We start from the raw sequence: 26,738 nt of genomic DNA, 5'->3' as shown, positions 1-26,738 counted from the left end.
GCCATATGCCAAACTGCAGCTTTCTGCCCCTTGCTACTTGATGAGGTAGTTCTGGTATAATTTGTTTGCAAACTTTAACTGAAGATATGCGTCCAAGCAGTAAAATACAGATCTACTACACAGCGCATCTAAAACAAAGTTCTACCAAACACTTCAAGATTGAGGAGATCTCTTTCAGAACAACTCATAACAGAGAATTTCACATCTAATACAGTGTCTTTCATGGCTTCTTACATATTTGTTTTCTCTAGCTCTTAAAAGAATATCCAAGCTAAAACAAAAAAATTGAAAGCACTTAATATAGATACAACTCATCCAGTCCAACAAGGAGTTATTCTGTCTCCTCCCCTCTGGCACAGGTATCATCACTGAAGGCAGCACATCCTTTAGTTTAGAACCTGACCATGAGTAGTGGTATCAGGATAAAAACTCACAGCTGACAAATCAAGCCAGACTATCAGACCATAATCCTTAGCAAAAGAGGCATTTTCACCTAAAATGGAATAGCACTTTCTTAAGCCTTAATAACAACAAATTCTGCCTGAAGTTAATGGAGTTTACAGAGGTCATAAGGCCAGTGCAGTACAATGAAAACCAGTTGCTAACTTCTATTTGAGGTTTTGTGCTGTGGCTTGTGGTGGTTTTTTTAGGTTTGTTTTGTTTTTTAATCAGTACAAAATAACTGAAATTCTGATGCACTTACTGCTATGGCATGCTTAAGTACTAAATTTAGCATTGCTATGCTGGCATGAAATAATAAACTTCTGTTCACAGGCACATCTCAAGACATCTTAAATATACAGTTTTATGTAAAGGAATTATATCATACTTTACAAGTGTTCTTTCACACACAATGAGAAACTGGCTATATGACTTTGTTATGTCAGCTTTTTCTCAGATTGCTGCTGATGGTCTGTGAAAACATTGTAAAACAGCACATATTCAATGCACTCAGTATTTTGCAATTCCACGTGTACAGAATCTAGGATAGGACAAAAGATGTTCTCCGTATTCGACTGATGTCAAGAGTACACAGAAAAAGAACCAAAAAAAAGCCCCGTTTTCTCCAAGACATATAAAAATTAGTTCTGTTTCCCCAGTAAAAACTTCATAAACATCCACAAATACTTGATTGCATGTAGTCAGAAAGTGGATGAAATATTTTCCAAAACTCTTAGATAATTATTAATACTGAAGATTTACGTAAAATCATATCTATTTTTTTAGTTTGCTTATTGGTGTTGATTTCTATCAACAGTTCCCTGCACAGAGCCTGATTCAGTAAAGTGATCTACAAAAACTGAATAGATATGCTGTTTCCACTAGATTTAGATAAAGCTAACCCTTAAAATTAAATACAGTACCTTAATACAGTAGCTATACAGCTTGTAAAGGAAGAAAAAAACCCACACGTACCCCCCCCCCAAAATATATTCTAATCAAATCACTATGTTTTAAGCTTTTAGAGAAAACTGAGGATTTCCCTCCTACAGAACAAGCAATTTTGCTGAAAAGTGAATAAAGAAAAAGTTGAATGTCATGAACTTCCCACACAAACTAGACAGAAACCATCAAGGTGCAATTTCTGAAGGAGAGAATTTCTCTGACAGGGAGTAAATTCTAAATACAACAGTTCAGGAAGACCATATTCAAATTCTTTCATAAATTAGAAAAATGCTTGCACCAAAGACATTAAAAATAAAAATACATGCTCTATGGAATAAAACTTAAGAAAGACAATAAATGATGTCTAATACACCTTCAGCAAAAAGCTTTGTAAAGCTGAGGACAGATAACATGAAACCATAGATACATTCCCACTTTTCACAGTTACAAAATAAAGTAGCCAAGTTTAATTTAGGCAAAATACTTTGGACTGCATGTGTGTACATCCAAGGAAACATCTTAAAGCTAAATTCAATGTTCAATTCTCAAGTGATTACTTTTTTTACCCATATAGAGTGCAATAAAAATGATATTACATACTCTGCTTGAACTTCTTCTCCATACTAGGGCAGGGGACAGCTGAAGGAGGGAGGGCAGGAGAAAAACTTGTAACAGAAACTGGAAACATAATAAAAGAGATACTAGAAATGAAATTATGACAGCAAATGAATAACCCTATATGGCCAAAGCCTCCTTTCTAATACTATAAATAGAATATTCTGCTATATTTGATACTACAAATCCTAAGTAATAAAAAAAGAAGTAAAAAAAACCTAGGACTTTCCTAGCATGCAGGCGAGTGTGAGTGAGAGCAGTGTCCTCGCCACAAAGACATCTACTCAGAGAGATGACAGTTGTTCTTCTGGATTGTCTGCTTGTGACTTCCTTCTGTCCTCTTCCCCCTGCTTATGAAACTGACTGAAAGTGTCTGCTTTAGACCGATAGTTAGCTAAATACATCTAAATGAACTTTACAAAGAAACAATAGCTGGTAACAGCATGATTTATTGTGCAGATTTTTAAAACGTATATAAGGGCTGGCACTTCATCTATTTCATTCAAATGACTGGCAAAGTTACCTAGTATATTAATTTGTATTGCTCAAAATGAATTCACAATGAAAAGAGATCATTCAAACAATGATTTCTCATTCTTGAATGCCTATTTACTCCTAGGAAAACCAAACCAAAACCATTTGCCTTAAGTTTAATTTTTCAAACTAAATAATATACTTTAAAATATGTAATTGATTTCTTTTAGATTACTGTCTCATACTTGACCTGTTGGGGCAAAACTAACCTTGATCAAGTTACACTGGATGTAAATGAGAAGAATGATAGAATGGTTTGGGTTGGAAAGAACCGTGACGATCATCTAGTTTCAACTCCCCTGCATGGGCAGGGACACCTCCCACTAGACCAGGCTGCTCAGAGCCCCATCCAACCTGGCCCTGAACTCTTCCAGGGAGGGGGGGAGACACAACTTCCCTGGGCAACCTGTTCCAGTGTCTCACTACTGTCACACTAAAGAATTTCTTCCTAATGTCTAACCTGAATCTACCCTCTTTCAGCTTAAGCCCATTATTTGTCCTATCACTACAACCCCTTTTAAATGTCCCTCCCCGGCTTTCCCATAGCTCCCCTTCAGGTACAGGAAGGCCACTATGAGGTCCCCCTAGAGCCTTCTCTTCTCCAGGCCTCAGCTCTCTCAGACTGTCTTCATAAGAGATGTGCTACAGCCCTCTGATCATCTTTGTGGCCCTCCTCTGGACTCGCTCCAACAGCTCCATGTCCTTACTTTGAAGCCCCCAGCACTGCACACACTACTTCAGGTGGGGTCTCATGATAGCAGAGTAGAGGTGGAGAATCACCTTGACCTGCTGGCCACGCTTTTTTTGATGCAGCCCAGGATATAGTTGGCTTTCTGGGCTGCAAGCACACATGGTCAGCTCATGTTGAGATTCTCATCAACCAACATCGCCCAAGTCCTTCTCCTCAGGGCTATTCTCAATCTATTCTCTTCCCAGCCTGTATTGGTGCTTGGGATTGCCTTGAATCATGTGCAGGACCTTGCACTTGGCCTTGAAGAGCTAAAGGAACACGTTTCTGTTTTAAACCTCACCTCTCAATAAGAACGAACAAAAAAATATTGAAGAAAAAAATTCTGAAAAGAGACTCTGCCAGAACAAGGAGAAGGATTGAAGGACATGAGTAACCTTCTCCTAAATCCTTCAGAAAGCTGAGGAGAGCTTGTCTCTGCAGACCATGGGTCAGTTTCTTCACAAGGCTGGGAGGCTTCTGCACAGAGGAACCAGTGTATAGCTGCCCATGCTGCAGAGGCCCCCTTCATGCACCTACACGTACTACATTAGCAGAGCCCTCAACTATAGAAGGAGCATATAATATCTTTTTGCCAGCTCACACACAAGTATATACTCATACATATCTACACACAACCTCCTTTCAAATTTACAGGCAACGCCAACAGAAGCTGCTTTCTGTTGGCACAGCTGCAGCTGCACCAATGGTTTTTGTCAGGATAACAGTGCTATGGTATGATCAAATTTTTTTGGTGCTTTATACCAACATAACTTGTGTCAACAAAACTTCATTGCATAGACAAACTTAGCTTGCGTCCCTTTAGGGGATGCTAGGAGGTCCAGGGTGTCCACACTAAGATTTCACAGGGAAATCTTCTCTTGTTAGCTGAGATGTGGCAGCTTTGACTTCCCTTCAGAGCAGGGGAAACAACAGGAAGCTATAGCACCTGACTGCGTGGCTATCAGCAATACCATTGGGGTTTTACTCCTACTTGTATGGAGCAAACAATCTCCTTGAATTCAAAGTATTTACAAGAAAATATTAAGGAGTAAAAAGCATTAGAAACTAAGCTAACAATCAAGCAGAGTACAGTCCAAAGTGAAATCCAACAGGGCCGGCACAACTGCTTGAAGACTTTGCCAAAGAGCCAGATGCTACTATAAGAAGGGAAGGGGGGGGGAAAGCCTTTTTTTAGTAAAATGTTACACCTGTAATGGATGACAAAGAAAGGTTTGACAACAACATCAGATACTAACAAGTGTCGCAGAAAACTCCACTGAGATTCAGATGAAGCTTCAAAATTTTCCTTCAAAAGTCAAACTGATGTGCTGCTTATCTTGCTTCAGAAGTGCAAAAACTGCTTTAGCAGCACTGGCATAAACTCTGTACTTAAGGTCAGTTGAGTTTCACAATTTACTGTGATAGGAAACAAATTAGGGAACTGCAGAAACTGAGAAATTTGAAAACTGCATACAAATATTCAGTAAATGTTAACTTTGGAGTGGTCTGGCATGCCTGTTTTACTCTTGAAAAATAATATTTTATTTAGTGTTCTATTACGAAGTTCTGTCAAAATATGCACATTGTTTAGCACCAATTAAGATACTAAATGTATTGGCACATAAGACTCGTAGGTAGATAGGCTCTGCTTGGCTGTATTAAAATAGGGTTTCAACAGCAATAAAAATTATAGTGAAAGCATTAAGGTTCCCAATAATAGCTTTATTTTGAAGTTTTTTATCATTTTCTCCCAATGTTGAGATCTGACAGTTGGAACTTTGAGAAAACCAAAATAAACACCTTACTGATTTAAAAATATGTTCTGCACTTCTGCCAGTTAATTAAAATCAGAATTTAAAATAAATATCTCTGTGATAAGCTGAGAGAGTAGGCTTCACTACTCAAACAATTCATTAGCTACAAGGCTCTAAAGATTTATCTTGTCCCAATTTAACACTTGGTATTTGTATTTTAGCCAATTTCTTCCTACTTAGTGACAAAAATTAAACTGTCAGAGGTGACCAACTGTCAGCATGGGATAAATGGCAACAGCACTCTGACTGAATTTGGGTGGTCAGGGTGGGGGAGGGGGTAGGGAGGTGGTGAACTCAGTGAGTTACAATTCTAAGAACATTTGTTATTCTTAAATTTCACAGTAAAATACTACTAGAAGAGGTCTTGACTACTAAATCAGGTCCTCAGGTATGAGAAGGAGTTTGTATCTATACCTTTCTCATTGAGCAATCTCTTATTTTGGAACTGACAACATGTCCCATGGAGAATTTATCTTATTATTTTTTATTTTAATTTTTAAAACCATAAATATGGACAAAACATAGTTGATACAGATTATATTCTAGCCAAGTAAAAGCACAAAGGCTTCCCACTTCTGCCTCAACAGATGGTCTTACTATCCTAACAGTCACATCCACAATTACAGAATCACAGAATCTTAGGGGTTGCAACGGACCTCGAAACATCATCTAGTCCAACTCCTCTGCCAGAGCAGGGTCACCTAGAGTACATCACACAGGAACTTGTCCAGACAGGTTTTGAATATCTCCAGCAAAGGAGACTCCACAACCTCTCTGGGCAGCCTGTTCCAGTGCTCTGTCACTCTCACAGTGAAGAAGTTTTTTCTGATGTTTACATGGAACCTCCTAAGCTCCAGTTTGCACCTGTTGCCCTTTCTCCTATCACTGGACATCACTGAAAAAAGCCTGGCTCCATCCTCCTGACACTCACCCTTAACATATTTGTAAACATTGATGAGGTTGCCCCTCAGTCTCCTCCAAGCTAACAAGACCCAGCTCCCTCAGCCTTTCCTCATAAGGGAGATGTTCCACTCCCTTCATCATCTTTGTGGCTCTGTGCTGGACCCTTTCAAGCAGTTTCCTGTTCTTGAAATGGGGGGCCCAGAACTGGACACAACATTCCAGATGCAGCCTCACCAAGGCAGAATAGAGGGGGAGGAGAACCTCTCTTGACCGAGTAACCACACCCTTTCTAACACACTCCAGGATGCCATTTGGCCACAAGGGCACATTGGTGGCTCATGGTCACCCTCCTGTCCACCAGGACTCCCAGGTCCCTTTCTCCTACACTGCTCTCCAGCAGGTCAGCCCCCAACCTGTACTGGTACATGGGGTTGTTCTTCCCCAGATGCAAGACTCCTGTTAACAGCAGCTAAGATTCTGATATGTACTTGTGCTTACTTGTGCTCATGGCCACATGGCACTTTCTTTGAAAGTAAAGCGCATTTCTCTAAACAGTTTGGTTGCAGGGGTTAGAGTTGGATTAGGGATATAACTGAATTGGAAGAAAGCTACATAAAGATATAAATAATATTTAAATACATAACTAAAAAAGCAGTAATGAAAACCCAATACTATCCACTGGGTTATACATACAAGAAATAGGAACATAACTGTGATAAAAGGCATGCAGACCAGAATATCATACTGCTATGTCCCCTCTATTAAATTTCATTTGAATAAGGCTATGTGCTTGCAACTGCACACACAAGCTAAACAATGTGCAATCAATTACTGTACAGAATTAGTTATGACAGGCAGGGGTCTAGTCAAGATGTGGAAATGCCACATGCAGTGGGATATGGAAGAAGACATATCCCTACTGTGTGGTGCCCTCCATACTTGAAAAGAAGTTAAAATTAGAATCATAGAATCACAGGGGTTGGAAGGGACCTCGAAAGATCATCTAGTCCAACCCCCCCTGCCAGAGCAGGGTCACCTAGAGTACATCACACAGGCACTTGTCCAGGCAGGTTTTGAATGTCTCCAGAGAAGAAGACTCCACAACCTCTCTGGGCAGCCTGTTCCAGTGCTCTGTCACTCTCACAGTAAAAAAATTTTTTCTGATATTCACCTTAAACCTCCTATGCTCCAACTTGTATCCATTACTCCTTGTCCTATCACTGGTCATCACTGAAAAAAGCTTAACTCCATCTTCTTGACACTCACCCTTTACATATTCGTAAACATTGATGAGGTCACCTCTCAGTCTCCTTTTCTCCAAACTAAAGAGACCCAGCTCTCTCAGCCTTTCCTCATAAGGGAGATGTTCCACTCTCTTCATTATCTTTGTGGCTCTGGGCTGGACTCTTTCAAGCACTTCCCTGTCCTTCTTGAACTGAGGGGCCCAGAACTGGACACAATACTCCAGATGCGACCTCACCAATGCAGAATAGAGGGGGAGGAGAACCTCTCTTGACCTACTAACCACACCCTTTCTAATGCACCCCAGGATGCCATTGGCCTTCTTAGCTACAAGGGCACATTGCTGGCTCATGGTCATCCTCCTGTCTACCAGGACCCCCAGATCCCTTTCACCTACACTGCTCTCCAGCAGGTCAGCCCCCAACCTGTACTGGTGCATGACATTTTTCTTCCCCAAATGCAAAACTCTACACTTGCCCTTGTTAAACTTCATCAGGTTTTTCCCCGCCCAAGTCTCCAGCCTGTCTAGGTCTCTCTGAATGGCAGCACAGCCTTCTGGTGTGTCAGCCACTCCTCCCAGCTTGGTGTCATCAGCAAACTTGCTGAGGGTACATTCTGTACCCTCACATCCAGGTCGTTGATGAAGATGTTGAACAACACCGGTCCCAGTACCGACCCCTGAGGGACTCCACTAGTCACAGGCCTCCAACTAGATTTTGCCCCATTGACTAAATTACAATAAAACCAAAAGCAGTTGGCAATACAACTCCTGTTGGGGATTTAAAGCCCTTCCAGAAAAAATGTACCATTGTTTTTCACAACTTTAAAAGGTGGAATAACACAAATGATCATAGATTAGAAGTGATGAAACACAGCTGATCAGGATCACTGAAGGTCTCAGCAAAAACTCTATAGCCATTAGAATTAGGAGTAATTAAAAAAAAAATGAAAAATTAGCCTACTTTCTTAAGGAAACAATGCTAAAATTATAATTTGTTTGCTTGTCCCACACATCTCACTTAAGTTTTGAAGATATTGCAGATTTAAGAGAGTCTGATGGAAGAAGAGAGATCCTTAGAGAGAGCTGATTTCATATAAGTTTCCTGAGAATAGATGGCCAGCTAAACGAGAGATCAGTAAGCACTCCCACTGGGAGAAAGGCTCTGGCAAAAGTTTATACGTTATTGGAGACCACAGAATGCCTATGAGAGAAACAGAACTTAAAATTACCTCAAATCAAGAGAAAATCTTCAAATAAAACATTTCAGTCAGCTAGGAAACACAGATTTGTAGAAAGATAGGCTACATTATTTCTGTCACTCAAGGATTATTTATACTTTTAAAATATCAGGAACATAAGAAGTCCTAGCAATGACATACTTATTAGCTAGAGGTGTTAAAGACTGACACAGAATTTTTTTCAAGTGGTTAATAAAGTACTTTTATCTTCCATTTTGGAAGTAATAAATGCTGTATTTATATTTCTGGCAAAATACTTCCTATTCCAACCATAGCAAAAAAGACTGTTAAACAATTTACAACACTGTATCTAAATATTTTTCAAACCTGGGTTACATAGTTTGAACTGAATGGTTTTGAAATAACTTAACAAGTAAGGTTATGCTGTTGATTTTTAACATATCCTGGAATAATGGAGCAATACCAGGGGAATGGGGAAGCTGACATTCCATCAGTAGTTAGAAAGAATAAACAGGATAACTGTGTGGTCACAGGTCACAGTCAGCTTGAGAACTGTGTCAGGGAAAAACATGGAAAAGTTGATTTATGACACATACAGCAAAGATTTAAGGCATAATGTCAAGCAAATCAATACAGTTTGAGAAAGAAAAGAAATGGTCTGTCAAACTGTTCAATTTAGTGAAATGTTTAGTCAAACTGTTCCTGATAAAAGCACTTCAAAAAATAAATAAATTCATAATATGCACACTACAATTTTAATTAACACATTTTAGTTTATAATGCAGTGTGAGGACAATTACCTAGCTAGTGATTTGTAAAAACAAACCAAAACCAAACCAGTTAAATCAGAAGTTTACTACATAATTAAGCTAGTTTTAGTGATTTCACCAAAATCTGTTCTTGTTTTAGTCCCATAAAAAAATGCACCAGCGATCTGGAAGATCAAATTTACAGATGACACAAAAAGGCACACTGGAAACTATTAAAATATTTGGGGTTACTTGGCAATCTGACTTCATTCAGCTTTCCAAATGCAACCTTATGTACACTTGTAAGATCTCAGAGATTAATACACTCTAGAGTAACATACTACAGTAAGCAGAAATGTTGAAAAAACTTACAGTGATATAATATATAACTGAGTGAAATTATAAAACATTGATGTGATAACGATATTCAGTAACTTCCTACATATAGTTATAACTTGCTGAAAGTACAGAGCAAGAGGTAGTATTGCACCCTTACACTGCACTGGCAAAAAATGCAAGTACAGACACAGGATTCCAGTCCTAATAAATGTGTAAGAAATGAGGTAACACCTACAATAACTAATTATGTCTTGGAAGTGTAATCTTTTCAGTGAATAACATCTGCTAGTGTTTTATCTAAGAACAGGTTAAGGATCAAGTAATTAATTCTTCTAAATCTCTGTCAAGAAAAGGGTCTTCCTCTACAGTAAAAATACTGCAATAGCCAACTCAGAGTTGCATTGCAATGCCTGTGCTTCAGGTAACCGATGTGCAGTGTCGAACTGACAACTTGGCATTCAGGAAGTACAACCTCCACACACCTAGAACACCCCAGAGGACAACATCTGGCTTCCCTCCCACCAACCCAAGCTGATACAACCAGGGTATCATATTGTGAGGGGATACAAGAAAAAAAAGAATAGGTACAGCTCTTTAGAATGGTGATGCCATGTATCTCCACTTGAGGTGTCAGTCACACAACTCTTCCTTTTTTTTTTCCTTTTTTTTCCCTCCCAAATACTATTTCTTGCAAAATGCATAAGGGCAGTGGAATCCACTGCTTCTTTTCCAGAAGAACACCCTAATCATTAACCATGGACTGCTTCTCACCTGCTTTCTTTTGATGCCATATACTTTCACCTTTTAGTTTACAGTGCTTCAAACTCAAGTGTGAAGGATGGAGCTGCCTCCATTCAGCTTCTGTCTCAGTTATCTGCTGTTCAGGTTGCAGCCATGCAGACAGAAGGAAAAAAAGCTGAATACTCTTAGGCTGAAAAAATAACTGAATACACACAACTATTGCATGAACAAAAGAAAACAGTTACTACCACCTCCTGCACTTGTTTCTTTCCATTGCACCTTAAGAAAGATGATGTTCAGATGTGTCATGCATGTAACACACCTGTATATATTATAGCACAATCACATTGGATACATGGCTTCATGGATGTCGGCCAACCTCAGTTAGGTTACAGTCAGCACTAATAGCCTACTTAATCTCCAAATATTTTTTTCTCGTTATTTCCTTTGTACTAGTGTCAGTGTTTGGATAGCTGAACAGACCAGGGAATTGACTTAGATGCAACTAATCAGACAAAAACAGTCAATAAGTTAAAATGATTGTGGAATCATCCTTAAGCATTGTCCTAGCTAATTTCTGACTGCAAAACTATTTTGGTGGAAGACACAAACCAAGATTCTTTCAGAGTTTTTCTATATCAGGCTTCTATCTATGCCCTTAGTGCTGTGTTTTATTTGAAAAGTCTCCATCTCAGTCTTGTTTGAAGCAATCTATGTAATTTTTGGATCTGACTCAGTGTTTCCATTATCTCACATGAAGCAAGCAACTGCATCCTTATAGCAAACTAGATACTAATGCAGCAAGATCAGCAAGGAGAGATGTATTGAATTAGAACAATTTATATTTTTGGAAAACACAAGCTTTTAGGCATAAAGCACCCTCTACACTTAGATATCACTGTAATTTTAGTGATATATAGAATTTGCTAGCACTTTTCAAGCACTGTCATTTAGGAAAAAAAATTAAATATTAAACAGTATTGAAGTGTTTGCTTTCATAACAAACTTGCTTTAAGCATTTTGAGTAACATATTGGTTATATATATATATCATTTTATAGTCAAGGCTCTACCTACCACACAGTTGCAAGCATGCTGAACTAAACTTAGAGTCCAGTAGAATTTAAGAAAGGGTAATTCAAGGGCAGTGTTTTAGCTTTAGCATTTTGTTTTCCAACATGCTTGATCAATAGATCAGCTTTATTATCCAACTTAAGATAAATGAAAATAAAACCTTGCAACTTTCTCTAAGAGAGTCACGCGCTAAGAGCTAATCTAAACATTCCCTTGTCTTTCACTCCCACAAAATGTGCAATCTCAGATTTATTACAGTCCTGTGAATACTAAAAAGTGCAAAACTTAACTTGTGCTACTGTATGAAAAAAATTAAAACAGGTGCTTATAGAGTAACAGAGCTACTGAATGCTAACTTCATTAACTTCCATTAAGCTAAATGACTCACAAATGGCATTTAGATCTGTAGTAAATCATCATCTAGGTCAGCAGGAAGCTCATTACAGACTGACAATCCAAGTGACAGAAACACTTTTCTACAAGTGCTATAGTAGTAATTTCCTGTGTGAAAGGCTTGCTGCTGTTCCTGCATTCCTCAGGGGACACTTCTTCTCAGAGGATGTTACTCTTCCCCAGGAAGAGGAAGGAACCAGTTGTTATTGAATGTGTGGGCTGATAGCTGTCGGGCATTTTCTGCATGCCTCAGAATCAGCTGTGAGAACTGTGAATACAGTTTAGATTCCCAGCCCAAGGAGGGGAAAACACTGCTCGGGCAGACAAGGTCAGAGTGTACATGTACAGTATCTCAGGAAGTTGAAACAGAAATAATACCTGGAACTTCCATCCCTCAAGTTCCCAGAAATGTGATTTGCTAAAGGAACAATATACAGACGCAGATCAGCTTGAAAAGCATTCCCAAAGCATTGCACTGTTGCTGTGATTAAGACCCTATATAAAGTAAAATATTGCCAGTTTTAAAAGTCACCTACAGCAAGCCAGTTATCTTAAAAAACAGTACCAACAGTCCAGCAATAGCATCTGTTAACAGCAACATAATTAAATTAACTGGCTTAAACATAAAAGCTTAATCTTCTATATAGGGAGTTGGGGGGTGGTATAGGTCCCCTCCTGAGCTCCCTGTTCTACAGCAACTCAAGCTCCCTCCTCATGTGCTATGACACTCTTACAGCACAGGTCACCAGTCTGTGCCTAGTCCAGTATCAGAGAATTCAATGTCACACCTCATTGACTTTCTTTAGTGGCAGCACTAGTATGTTTCCTTATTCTATTAAGTGCATATTTTCAAACTGGGTTAAAAAAAATTCCAAAATAACAAACCACCAACTATTTTATATAAAAATTACTACGGAGATAGGGCAGGACAGACAAACAAACAATACAACCTCATAAGGCACATTTCTTCAGGAAAGCAGGCTAAAAATAGTATAGGAAATATTATTGCACTCTCTAGTGCCCAAATTCAGAATTCTGTCTCTAATGAAAATTTGACTTTCTCTCAAGCTCCAGTTCACTGAAAGAATATAATGAAGCCTATTAAGGAACATCAAGACATGTATTATTACCTAATTATGTAGCAGCACAACACATTTCCTGTTCTCTCCTTGTAAACTAGCAGTTACACGCTGTGTTAGAATAGCTTCTCTGCAAAACTCAAGGGCCATTTGGATGATATTCTTCTTTTATTACAAATGTTGAGTTCACCTTCATGTATCTGATCTTTAATTTCACTTGATGCTAGTGGTATCAAGCATATTGCTTTTAAGATTAAGTACACAAATCTTTTTAAACACGCCTGGGCCTCTACAGAGGCTCAAAAGGCAAGTTTAGAAACTCACTGTTCAATATGCCATCCTTTTGGCACTTTTGATGGAAGATGAACCACTTTTTTTGTATACACCATAGCTTCTTTGGAAGACCCCTAGCTGGGAAACAGAAAAGGCTGTCTCTACTGCCTCATGGTTGTTCCAAATTGATTAGGTGTAGCGTTTGAGAGGGAGACTTTTCTTCCCTTAGAGCAGCTGAGTGTGATTAGCTGCAGAGCAGTGGGGAGAAGTCAGCCTATCCTCTTCCCCCAGCCCCACACACTATACCTGCCTAGCATGCAAATAATAGAAAGGTACATCTGGAGTGTGCTGTAAGCCAAGAGGACATTAAAAATTGCATGTCTAAGCAGCATTGGCTAGAGAGACGGATTAATTTGCAAAGACACCACAGCAGTTTCCAAACCCTTGTTTCTATTCTGCAACACTGAACACTTTGATTTCCTCTATTTACAGCATTTATGCTATGTTTTCCTAAGACCCAGCATCAAAGATCCAGAGCCAGTTTGAGGTTTTGGTAGGCTCATCTATGAGAATGTAGACACTTTGACCACAAAACTCCACAGAAACAGGATCCCTTCACATTATTCCCTAATTTCATTCTGTATTTGTGGTTTGGAGTTCAGAACATGGGCTTGGCAGTTCATTCAAATATGGATTTACTGGTAATCAGAATGACAGTATATGAAAAAATGCATAACTATTCAGGGAGTGACCTTTCTTATTTGTGTGTCTGGGAGCAAAAAAGGAGAGGTGATAGCAGAAGCTGGAAACTGTCAATTTTTTATGAAAGCCCTTCTACTGGTGGGATCATTCCTCAGTGCAGAGCTCAGTCTCATTGACAACCAAGTTTTGGACAAGGTACACAGGCAGAATATTTTTCTCTTTTTCTTGGAAGACAATTATTCCAGTCTTCCTTTCAAAGGGCTAGTGAAAGAACTTTTCTTTGGTAGAGAAAAATATATTAATATTATACAGTGATCAGAGCTTAAAGTGAAATGTCCAAGGTCCCAAGAAAAAAACAACTTGAAATCCATGAATGACAGAAAGTTGTTGTGCTTTTTGATGACTTAGGACCAGCAGTAAGGGCAATCACTGTGCACAGAGAAGCACCATTTGAATTTTGCACAATAGTAGCAGTTCTTTTCTGAATTGGACTTGGGCCCCAAAGGAGATGATCTATGTATAAAATTCCTATTTTTTTTTTCCTTTTCCCCTCCCCTTAACCTCACTGAAGACAGTTGATGTTTATTTCCATGTAAGGCTGGAGCCATGAACGGATGTAAATCAGAATAAATTTGAAGTTGCATGGCAAGGAAAATATGCAGGGTTTTTTAGCTTTTAAGATAAAATTTCTTTTGTCATCCTCTTTTACAGGATTTTGGAGTAGTATTAAGCCATGCAAGGAAGAGACTACTCTAAAATCTCATGAGGAACAATAGTTGTGTTAAGCCTTTGTGTACACAAGAGATGAAAGAACAGATGCAAATTTTGCATTAATAATTGCTGTCTTTGTAAAATAAAAGGGGTGTTTTTAAAGTTGTGTTTGGGGTTTGTTGTTTATGGGTTTTTTGTTGCACTCAAAATTAGAAACAGAATAAAGAGTGTCAAAAATATCTAAACCCTGAAACAAATACTGGAGAAGCAATGTGTATAGGATAAATTGACAGTACAGATACTTCTACTTTTTTGCATCAAGGCACCTACTGCAAATGTAGTACAGACAAACTAACAACATCTTTCCTTGAGGAATAGAAATGGCACATGCTCTTATTTGCTTTCACATATTTTACAAGTTGGAGAGGTGGCATTTATTTGGTCACTTTCTATTTCAAAACACTATGTTCTTTTTGCTCCAAACAGGAACAATCCTTATCTTATCCCTTCCAATATTTAATCCAGTCTTAACTTTATAGAAATCCTACTGTAAATGAACAATAAACATGTCATGTTTTCAGTGGTAACTAGCACTGGAAGACAAAGAGCAGCAAACATCTCTCAGCCAGCACAGACATTCTGACTTCCAGATCACAGTACATTGCTTTGCTTCCTCCAAATCCTGTTTACATGAACAAGGTCAGGGGATGGAACATTAGAGAGCCTCTACAGTGACTCCTGCTGCTGTCAGCAAAAACTACCGAGACATAATCAACTTTCCCTTGTTCCCAATAGCTTATCAGGGACCGGAGATTCCCAATATATTGCCTTACAGACTTGAAAAAACCCAGACTCCCTGAAAACTAAAAGTAAAATCAGAGGATGAAACAGGAAGAAGTAGTCCCAAAGGGAAAAAAGACTTCTTTTTTTTTTTTCCTTTCAGTTCCCAAAACAAAGGCAATATTAAGCTGTTTGAACCGTGGAGGAGTGTGAGAGAGGCACTATATGCTTTCAGTCTCTTCAGTGAGATAGAAAGGAGAAAGAAACACCATCCCCAGCCCCCAGACCTTGACCCCAATTCAGTGAATATTTTCAGAGTGTGAAAGGCTAGAACACACCTAATTTTTAATAACTGCAACCTGTGAAGGCTCTTACCTTTGGAAAAAGAAAGGCATTACAGAAATACCAGTTAGTTTAGGTTATATAGCTTGTTTTTATACTGGTTTCAGTAACACACAGGAGAACTGAATAAATGATGCATCAAAATCAAAGCTATTTTCCTGGAAATAATACATAAATAGGAATTCTTAATGTTTTTGTAATTATAGTCTAAAAAGAAAGCAGCTTTATTCTGAAGATTACACTGAAGTTTTTCCACAGACACAATGACCACATTGTCTTCACTAAGTTTACAAAGGAAGTTGCATCAGTGTGTATCTTAGATGAAAATAGGTTTTTCAGTGTGTTCAAAAATAAATGGCCTTACAGTTTTAAGTTAAAACATAAGCTGAAAAGATAAGGTGTTTAGAATTCAGAAAGTTTAATTATTTGAGTGTTTGGGTTTTTTTCAAAATCCCTATGAGAACAGTCATACCTGCATATGTTGGCTTAATCTTTGCAGCAAGAAAATACACGTAAATTTCAAAACCCCACATAAGTAGGCATTTTAGGTGGGAAAGTTGTTATGGATTATTTGCTTTGATAAAACAACAAATTCAAATTCCTTGAAAAAAAGAGGATGATTGGGAGGAAGATTCCTCATACAGATAAAGCTCAAAATATAAATGAATTGCTAATAAAATATCTAAACATTTATTCTAAATTCACAATAAAGAATTAAAAGTGTAAGATTTTAAAATATTTGGTTTTCAAATCTTCTCCACATTACTGTTGTCAAGAACAGCTGACATTGATACTTAGCTGCACCTTCACTATTCAATCTGGAGTTGTATGTTCAGTTTTGGGCTTCTAATATAACACAGACATTGACATCCTGGAGCAAGTCCAGCAGAGGGTGAGCAAGATGGTGAGGGGGCTGGTACACATGATATACAAGGAAAGGCAGAGGACCAGGTTTGTTCAGCTCTAAGGAAGATGGACACAGGGAGCTCTTACTGCCATCTCAAATATCTATTGGCTGGATAGAGAGAAGACAGAGCCAGACACTTATTAGAGGACCACTGTGATAGAATTTGCAACAGACATGTTGGAACAGAAGAATTTCTTAACTACATGTTATGAAAAAAAATAATAATTCACCAGTCAAGCACTAGAGCAAGCTGCCCAGAGAGGTTATTACATAGTAACAAATGAACTGGACCAAGGCCTTTAGGAGCCTGATCCAAGTCAACATGGCTTTAAGGTGGATGTTAGATGACATGTCTCCAGACGTCACCCTCAATCTGCACCACTCTATAATTTTTATTAACAAATCTTTACAGAAGGGTAGAAAAATAATACCTTTTTGCTCTGTCACAAGTTGTCTTAAAGGAAGTAACAGCACATTTCTTATGTGTTGGAACACACATCAGGACACAGTTCCAATACCTGAAGAACAGATTCTCAATAGGGAGGACACTTTCTCCTATTTCCTGGAGTAACTTGAGATCTAGGGAGTTTGTTTGCTTATCATTAGGAATTTTGATAGCTATTCAACAGAATGTTATGAGGTTTTGTATAGACTTCAAATCTCCCTGAAGGTATTTCAGGGAGATTTAGGGAACTCATCACAGAACCTGCAAAAGTTTCAGTGTTATTTGTCCCAGATAAGCCAAACATTAAATACTTGAGGCAGGGATCAAATAAAGGCTGTATATCTTTCCTTCAGCAGAAAAATTAAATATGTTCATTAGCTCCTTACAGTGGTCCAGAGACTTGCCAAGGTGTTTTGTAAAGAACCTTTAGGATCCTGCTGTGTTACACACATGAAGCAAGAACCCTTGAAGATACTCCAGTGCAGAGTGCATTTTTCTCTCTACACATACCCAGAAGGGCAGAAGAATTGCTAAAGGTAGAGCAAAACACTTCAAAAAGAATAAGTAGGTATAGACAAGATATTTGTAAATTGAACTGGCAATCTGATCAACAGTTTTAGTCATTCAAACAGCATTCTTCCAGTAGAAGTAGGACCAAAAGGACACAAGCAACCTTAGATGGGTCTTGAGAAGTTTGCAAGAAACGGAAGAAGAAAATAGTGTACAGTTATATTGTTTTTGATTACCAGTAGAAAAAGAGCAACCCAGAGGGATCAGAATCAGGGAGAAGGGTCAGAATCAGGGAGAAGGGTCAGAATCAGGGAGAAGGGTCAGAATCAGGGAGAAGGGTCAGAATCAATCAGGGAGAGGGGTGAGGGAGGAAGGTGAATTAGACTAGAGGTTTCTAACATCAAGTTAGAGGAGGATTAAAAGGCAATAAATACACACATGGCCCCTATACATTAGGGAAATTGCGCCAGCTTCAGATAAAAAGGTCTAAGTCATTGAGGACCAGAACCCTTTGGAAACAAGACACAAAGAAACTGGATGGGTGGCCTGATTAAGAAACGTGTCATAATTCTACAAAAAAAACAGAAGCTGGTAATGCAGCAGAGACACACTGGACAGAATGATGATGCTAAAAGATGAGTCAACATTAGAAAATAGGGAGGACCAGATATATTGGCAAAGTTCGGGGAAATGTTAACTTACTATGGGAGTGGCAGAGAAAACATTCAAATGGTTTCTGGATATGTGGTTAATAGTGGTGTGTTGGACAGAGAAGTTGTCCTTAAGGCTGTAGCTGGAGTAACAAAGACTCAGAAGTGTTGACAGATGGAAAAAATATGCACATGGTGAATACTGAGATCCAGAAAGGTAAGAATCAGTACTGAGCAGGAGATTAAGATAATGAGGGAGGCAAAAAGTAATTATTACTAACAGAGTCAAAATGCATTAATTTTGAAGCAACATTTTTGTAACAAAGACTACCATAAAGCCAGTAGCCAGAAGGATGCTGACTCTAGTGGGTCATCTTATTCCTATGAGTTCTGAGCATACAGCTTTATAAATTACTCACATATCAATCAATTAATGGAAGACACTAAATGATTGGTATATTTATATGTATGTAACAAAGAATTACAGTATTAAGATTAAGAAGTAATGAACAGAGTATTTTAAAGTAATAGATAGCCAATAAATTACATCCCACAATAATCCAGTATCTGTCAAGCCTACTAAAGAGACTTCTGGAAGTCTACAAATTACTTTTGACAGAAGCTATCTTAAAAAAAAAAAATCATTGTGAAAATACAAATGCTAAACTTTAAAATGAAATTATCATCTCTCCAATAGAAGTTAATATATGACTATTTGTTTTGAAGAAAAGTTCTCTCTTAGACATCAACCTCTATATCATGATCTTCAATAAATGATCTTTATGAAGTACCTTCATAACATACCTTTCCATAAAGCATTCATGACAAAGTAAAACCACAAACCACAACTGCTGCTTATTCATCTGTATTAACCCTTCAATCGTGCAAATTCCTGTTATGGTAACTAAAATGGCTGAAGATACAATCTCTGCCTTCACAGGAACAGATTCAGAGCTAAAAGAGAAATTTTCATTCTAACCTAATTCTAGAACAGTATGTCTTTTCGATTTCATACCAGGAGAGCATATTTCTCCTCCTACGAAACTATCATTAAAACATTGCCTTCCTCTCCTCCCACATGCCATACCAATGTCATATGAAAAGCTAACACTAGAAGGATCTAATCCTATGATTCTCTCTTAAAATGTGTTGGGGTTTTTTTGGTTGTTGTTTGGGTTTTTTTGTGTTTTGTTTTTGTTTTTCTCCAAGAGAACTACTAGATGCCATAAAAGGAGAAAAATTAAAACATCACTTTTGAATTTTATCAATGACGTATCTATTCTTTAGGTTTCCCATTATTTGCAGATAAAGACAGAGTTATAAAAAGTGCTTGAGAATAAGCCACACATTTTAACAGAAATATTTAGATATAGTTAGCATGAGCTTATAATTAGAATTTCTGCTTAGCGTATGGGTAAAATTACTAGTATAACATGAAAGCTTTGCTATGACTCCATCTTCTGGTTGGCCTTGGGAACTGTGAAAGAAAGCTTATGTTGAGTAACCAGGATATTGAGCTCTGAGCAGTTGACAATTGTTAAAAAAAAAAAAAAGAAAAAGAAAAAAGTATTTCATGCATACAGACTGAAAGAGTACATTTCCAATAACATGCTAGTTAAAGGTATAGTTTAAGCTATGCCCTGTCTTCCCAATGCCACCATCCCCAACTTCTACCTCAGAAAGCAACTTACCAGAGCACTGAAAGATGTCATAATCTCTATGACAGGTAGGTCAAATACTTGTGTATTAGTCACATCAAAGGTAGGGTTGACCTGTTGAAAATTAATTATATTATTTTATCATCACCAGTAGAGAAAGGGAAATAAGACTGAAATAAAAAGGACCACTTGCCACCTTAGGGCACCATTGTTCACTGAGAACTAGAAACAGGCTTCAAAATTATTAAAAATGAAGGTAGGATGTTACCCTCCAACATGCAAGATGCAATCATATAATACAGAAAGATAATAATGCATTTTTATTACCGAAATAAAATTTATACTTCATAAACACCCACCACCCAAAACTAACTCAGGGGATTCCTTCCACAAGAGTTGTAAGTATTAAGGAGTTCAGTTGTATGACAGATCAATAAAAAATAAGTTACAAATACTAGTTTGAAATGGATGTATTAAGACAGTTAACTTAAAACTTGCCCAAAGCTGAGGTCATGCAATTAACAAAGTGGCCTGTGATGCTACTCAAATACCGAACATCAGGAAGTATTCAAACAACTTCCCAACTGTTACTGTCCCCTGCAGGTGCCTTTGAAAGTTTTTTTCATGTGGACAACCATAAGGGCTCCTTAAGAGCCCTTTAAAGCCACAAAGATTATTAAGGGAGTGGAAAGTCTCCTTTACAAGGAAAGGCTGAGAGAGCTGGGTCTCTAGCTTGGAGAAGAATGAGGAATAACCTCATCAGCATTTCTAAATATGTTAAGGGCAAATGTCAGGAGGATGGAGACAGGCTCTTCTCAGTGATATCCAGTGATAGGACAAGGGGCAACAAACTGGAGTTTAGGAGGTTCCACGTCAATGTAGGTACCAAGTCCCTAAGCCCGTGTTGCCTTACTGATGTGGATACCTCATTAACACCAAAGCTGAAAGTGAGCACACACTTAACAGCCCAGACTGATCAGTTCTCAGCTCATACTCAAGCTTCTCGAGTCATCTATGGCAACCAAACAGACAGACTGTTGATATGCCTGCTTCTTATGTGCCAACTCTAATTGCCAAAATAACTTGAAAAACACTGTTGTGGAAAACAGGTAGGAAGTAACACTCAAATCTGTGGTAAGTTAACTGGCCCAACACAAACGATACTGTTCCTAAAACCACAGGGAAAACTCATTCATACTGTGATGATGTCAGAGACTGATTGACCAGATACATCATCACAACATCTGCAATTCTGATGTCTTAGTATCACAGTTGGACTACTCATTGTTGGTTACAGGAGTTAATCTGTAACTTTAGCAGTATTTTGCTCAAGTCCTTTCCTGAAAGTGAAGCACTAACAAACTGTAAGAGAATATAAGGTTTGAAAAAGCTGCTGCTTTAATTTGTCTTCTGGTTTCACTTAATGACCAGAAATATCCTCTCTATAAAAATCTGTGTCCATATTTTCCCTATCACTTGGTGTATATCACAGTCTAATACTTTTGTCCTCTCAGCCTGATGAAGCATATGGAAGTACTATTCTTATTATTTTATGAACTGACAAAATACTCAGAAAGACTAGATGACTTTCAAATCACCAAGAAGTCTGGAGTAGTAAAGAGAAAAGAACTTTCCCCTTTTCAACTTTTTATCAGTTATTCAACAGTGGCCTTATCAGAGACAGCATTAATTCCAACTATCTTGCTTGAAAGCAGAAAAATTAAAGAAAATCCCCAAAACTCACACTTGCCTAGTGACAGGATTATACTTCACTTGCTGAAAGTTTATTAGATACAAGGGTCATTTTATGTTGCCTATTCAAGGAGAAAGAGCCTACCATTTCACCTGAAGACTGTCAAAACACCAATTCAGCCAGAGCTGCTCACTCAGTAACAACTTCAGTGCTACTTCCACATATAAAAATCCCTGCTGCCACAGTCCATACATTGGCACAGAGACTTTCAGATCAGAGATTCACTTGTTCAGTAGCTAGAATGAGATCTTAACACTGGAAGTCGTAGCCAGGAAAGGCAGGCATCTTGTACTGCCTGAGGTGTTTTCCTTCAGTTTGTCTGGATTTCCATAACTTACATGCAGAAATGTAGGTTAAAACTAACAGAAGATCTTCCTCAGTAAATGCAGGTGGAGGAGCAGGAGGGAGGAAGATGATGAACTAAGTTTACTAGCAAGCCAGAAGGTAAAAAGACATTAAATACAGATGTTATTTGAATAATCAAGATGAAAGTGATCCTCACACTTTGCAGGACTTACAAATCAGAGGTGACAAGCCTTCTTAAAGGGGAGATTTTTGTTCTGTTTTTAAGCTAGTTCACCTTTCTGACTAGCAGTACCTAGCTCTTTCTTGGATTCAGTTTCAACAAACCAGTCTTCATCCATAAGGGATTTTTTTTAGATATTCTGTCTTTTAATTTGGATTGTAGTTACATCAATTGAAAACAAGCAACCCAGAGAATCAGGAAAACCTATTCTGCTACAGAGCCAGACCTGATAACTTAAAACTGTTAAGTGACAAGTCAGAAATAGCAAAGTGTCAAAAGAAAACAAAAAGCAAAAAAACATGAAGGCAGGAACTAGGATCACTGCTTAGGACAGAGAACTAGGGGAGGAACAAAAGAAGGAAATCTAAATAAGTATGTGATTCTCAGCCACATCCTTTAAGCAAACAATTATGCCCTCCAGATAGCCCTCTGTTTTTTCTCAACAAAGTATATCCAATCTCAATGAAAAAAACCAACAACACCCTTCACTTAGTTTTTATAATATATTTCATGAGACATTAGTGTTATATTAAAAACAAAACAAAATAATCAAACTAGAAGAGGAAATTATAAATTATTCTCACAAAGCATTTTACAGGAAAGCGATGTAGCTAGCTGTGAAATAGTCTTTCCAATGTGATTAAACACCGCTCTTTGCGCTGGGCAGGAGGCCTCAAGCCAAGCAAGCCATATATTCTTATTTCTACTGCCACCTAGCGGATATTTGGATTTCCTTCGTCTAAGAAAATATTTACAACTGAAAGTACATTCAAAATTTTAAGATAAATCTAAATCAACAATAGCTTTTCATGCTCCAGATCTAACCTATACACATTTTAGTATGTTCAAACATCAATGCTATGTTTTTAAAGGAAAGTTATTTCTATCTTACATCCATTTTAAATAAGTCTTTAGTACATGAAAGATTAATGATGTACGGAGGAAATTTAGGAATAAAACCGTTACCAAGTGGAATGCATTTCTTTCAGGATATTACACTAAAACTACATCACTGTTGAAACATACTATTTTCAAATATTTCTAGAAGTTCCTTATTTCAAAGGAATCCCTTATTTCAAAGGGAGATAGCGACTAGAATTTATCTTCAGCTCAATTCAGACACACTGCTGGATACCTGTACTTGAACTGGTCATCAAAGATTACCTCTGTGGTCAATGGAAAAAGTAGGTGGCTTCAGCGAACATGTCTTTTACTTATATTCCAAAACTGCCTGAATTATTGTAAGGACTATAAACTTTAAATCTCTACTTATTGAACATCCAAGAATCACATGGTAAGTGCAGTTTAGGAACAGCTGTAAAGACTTATATATCAAGAATATGAAATTCAACACTGTTAAAATTCAGGCTACTGATCATCTGAAGGGGAGAAGATGTAAGTAAGGAATTTATTGTAAAATTTAATTATGTTTCGACAAGCAGGCAGGGACAGAGAGAAAACTCAAGTATAGCTTTCAAGAGTAAAAAAAGGAAGAGTTCTGAGAAAAGCTGAAAAGTACACTACCCTGAAGACAAAATACCAGATGATACCTGCTATTCTTAATGCCCTTGTGCAAGTTGTTTTTTTTAAAAAAACAACATTTCTAACTGGTGATGTATGAAAACAATACAACTGTTTCTCTGAACCCAGCTAAATAAATTATGAGCAAAGCCAGCTCCATTATGTGTGTACTATTTTTCCAGAATCGAGTCCTAGAATATCAGGGACCTTGCCATATTAAGGCAAGGAGGGATATAGAAACAACAACTATCCAAAAGGAGTAAGAAAGCTGAAGTGGCATGAGGCATCATGAACTTAAAAAACATGGACATAATTACTTCCCTCTTGAGTTTGACCTGTACATCTATTGAACTTTGTGTTCTAACACTGAGTTTTATCCTAAGGCAAATCTATCATCATTCCTGCTATAGAGATAACTAAATTTTACCAGCTCAGCATAACTCAGGGTAATGTATTATAACACATCCCAAGTGTCTAGATGACACTGTAGTGGCTTTCAGCAAACCTTGAAAGGTCTAAATAATCCATATTTGAACAGCCTCCTCTGCCTGCCTATAATTCTTGAGTATGTTACCAAGTCTTTTAAAATACTGTTATTTCAGTTTAGTTAAGATCAGTCATGTTCCTCATGAAAAATGAAAATAAATGAAAGGAAACAGTTCTGCATTTTCTCTGCAGGGCAGATGAGATACTAAGAAAAACTGCGTCCTTAGAATTGCTGCACTGTAGAGGAATAGATCACCCAGAGAGAATGGGGCATTTCCATTCCTCTTCAGACTATTCTTAGTAGACACAGCTATGGCTGTCTTCAAGTACCACTGGTAACAAGACTAGATAACCTCCAACAGCTCCCTCTGATGTGTATGATTCAATTCCTTCTTTCCCTGGTATATTAGAAACATGATGAGCCACAGAAAGATGAGAGTGGTGTTGCAGTGGAACTGACTAGTGCTAGAATTCTCTCTATTGCCTATTGCTTAGAAAGAGATGGAGATGTTGAAAAAAGAAAAAAAAAAGTTTGTTCTAACTGAATAGGGACCAAAAAACTACTTTATTTTTCCTTCTCTGGAGTACAGCATAGCATAGTGAGGCTACACATGCTGCTTTTTATGGGTTACAGGTAGAAATATTCAAGAAGACTGAACACTGAAAATTTTCAATCAGTTAGTGCCAATAAAGCATGTTACTGCTGGTAGCAACCTGATACTAGCTTTGTCTGGATAAATTATGTTTCTCTACAGATGGTAAGGTCCATTCTTCTTCACCACAACAAAAAACCCCATAATTTTTATTGAGAGAGACAGGAGGGACAATAAAGAAAAGAAAATACATATGGAGCAACCTAAACCTGTTAACTTGATTTTAACACTGTCTAAGCTATTCTATTACTACATTCATTCAGAAAATAAGCTGCAAGACATCCTAATCATTATTATATTAGTTTAAAAATGTAAAAATATAGTACATTACAGTATTACCAGTTTCATTGAAACTATCAGACGCTGTTCTGTCTCAAAGAATACACTATAGTCCATGTTTATTTGAGAACATGATATTCTACAGATAATGTGATGTTAGCAGAAAACTAAATACGGCAACTTTATTCTTAAAACTGGGCCAGAAAATATACCACAAGAGACCAAAACTTTGCTACAACAACTGACAAAGCCATAGAGCCCTTTCAGTGCTACAGAGCAGCTAAATCAGAAGCCTGTAAGTTGCTACAGATGTTACAGCCATGAATAAATGCAGACATCGAGTTAAGTGAAATCTGTCAAAGCTAACTCATAAATAATTTACTGACATTCAACTATCAAATTTCCTTTATGGGCCCTTTCCGTATTGGTAATAGGTGCTTCCTAGCCTTAGTTTTACTTTAGCCTTAAATCATTAATTATTTTGCAGAGTTTCTCAATGACCTGGGACAGGGACCAAAAAAAAAAAACCCTCAAAAATTTATTTAGAGAATATTTATATCTTTGCCAGGCATCTGAGCAGCCAAGGTCTGCAAAAGTTGACCTGAAAAGAAAGCAGTTGAACCTTGCAGCTAAAAGCTACTGTGTTTGTTTAGCACATGTTATAACCAGGTGCAATTTGACTAGGTCTGGAAACAAACTGTTGATATGGCAAGAGTGGTTTAAATTCGCTGGCAAATGCCATGATTGACTTTGCACCAGCGCTGACCACCTACACTGAAGGCTGCTAACAGTAAACTTCATTCATTGACCTTGCAATTAATGTCTTGCATAGAAATTTGTTTATAAAGCTTGTCATACGTGCCGTTGTTCTGCTCTTGTTCTGACCAAAATGCTACCCAACAAAAAGCTTCACGTCCAACTTGACAACAGAACAAGACATGAGAATACTTAGTGCTGGATTCTCTCAGGGTTCCCCTCCCACATAGAAATATCTTCAATCTTTATATTACTTATATTGCATATATTCCTATTGCATACATAGAGAGGAGAAAAAAAACACCTCAATATCCTTAAAACATCCATGTTTCAAAAGTCTGAGCAGGAAACAAATGCCATGGCAGCAGTATCTGAATTTTATATGAACAAAACCAGATAATAATGAATTTGGGGGGTAATCTATTAGTACATAACAGCAACAAAAATATTTCTAGATGTATCTCAGAAACAGTTCTTGGACACTAAGGGCACTTGGAGAACATCAAAGAAGAGACAGATGTATAGGTAATCGCCATGCAAAAGCTAGCCAGATCTACCAAGGACATCCCTGGGGTTTTATCATAAACAATGATCATCTTTAAGGCATAGTGCTGTTTACCTATTTAGCATAGCTTTCAGACCACCTGACAAACTCAGGATTTTCCAAATGCTGACACAGAATATTTGACATTTCACTTTGGTTCCTAATTCCCAATATTTGTGGGAGTTGCTGGTAGAAGCTTTGACTGTAAAGTAGCTGAAAAATTACAGTATCAGGAAATCAGACTACACAGTGACATAAAACACACTACTAGTCTAGAAAGGCTTTCTAAACTTTCTAGATACATATCAAGATCTTCTCACAATACCTAAGGATCTTGGAGAGAGGGACAATTCGTGACTACCAGGTATCTGACTTTCTGAATTAATGACACATTACCCTGCTTATAACTATATATTTTGAGTAGCATTCTAAAGCTCACTGAAG

General features: G+C 37.7%; 1 protein-coding gene across 2 annotated transcripts in view; it reads right to left on the bottom strand.

Annotated features, from left to right (window-relative positions):
• Positions 1–26,738, bottom strand: part of POC1B (POC1 centriolar protein B) — a 53,434-nt gene that overhangs the window by 8,360 nt on the left and 18,336 nt on the right. For both annotated transcript variants that reach the window (XM_051622906.1, XM_051622899.1), the window contains exon 10: positions 19,810–19,890. In XM_051622906.1, coding sequence (XP_051478866.1) covers positions 19,810–19,890 — 81 coding nt within the window. The remainder of the gene's footprint in view (positions 1–19,809; positions 19,891–26,738) is intronic.

The sequence above is a fragment of the Apus apus genome, chromosome 1 (genome assembly GCF_020740795.1).
Source record: "Apus apus isolate bApuApu2 chromosome 1, bApuApu2.pri.cur, whole genome shotgun sequence".
Classification (NCBI taxonomy): domain Eukaryota; kingdom Metazoa; phylum Chordata; class Aves; order Apodiformes; family Apodidae; genus Apus; species Apus apus.
The sequence above is the reverse complement of the archived record's forward strand: the minus strand, read 5'-3'. Positions and strand labels throughout refer to the sequence as shown.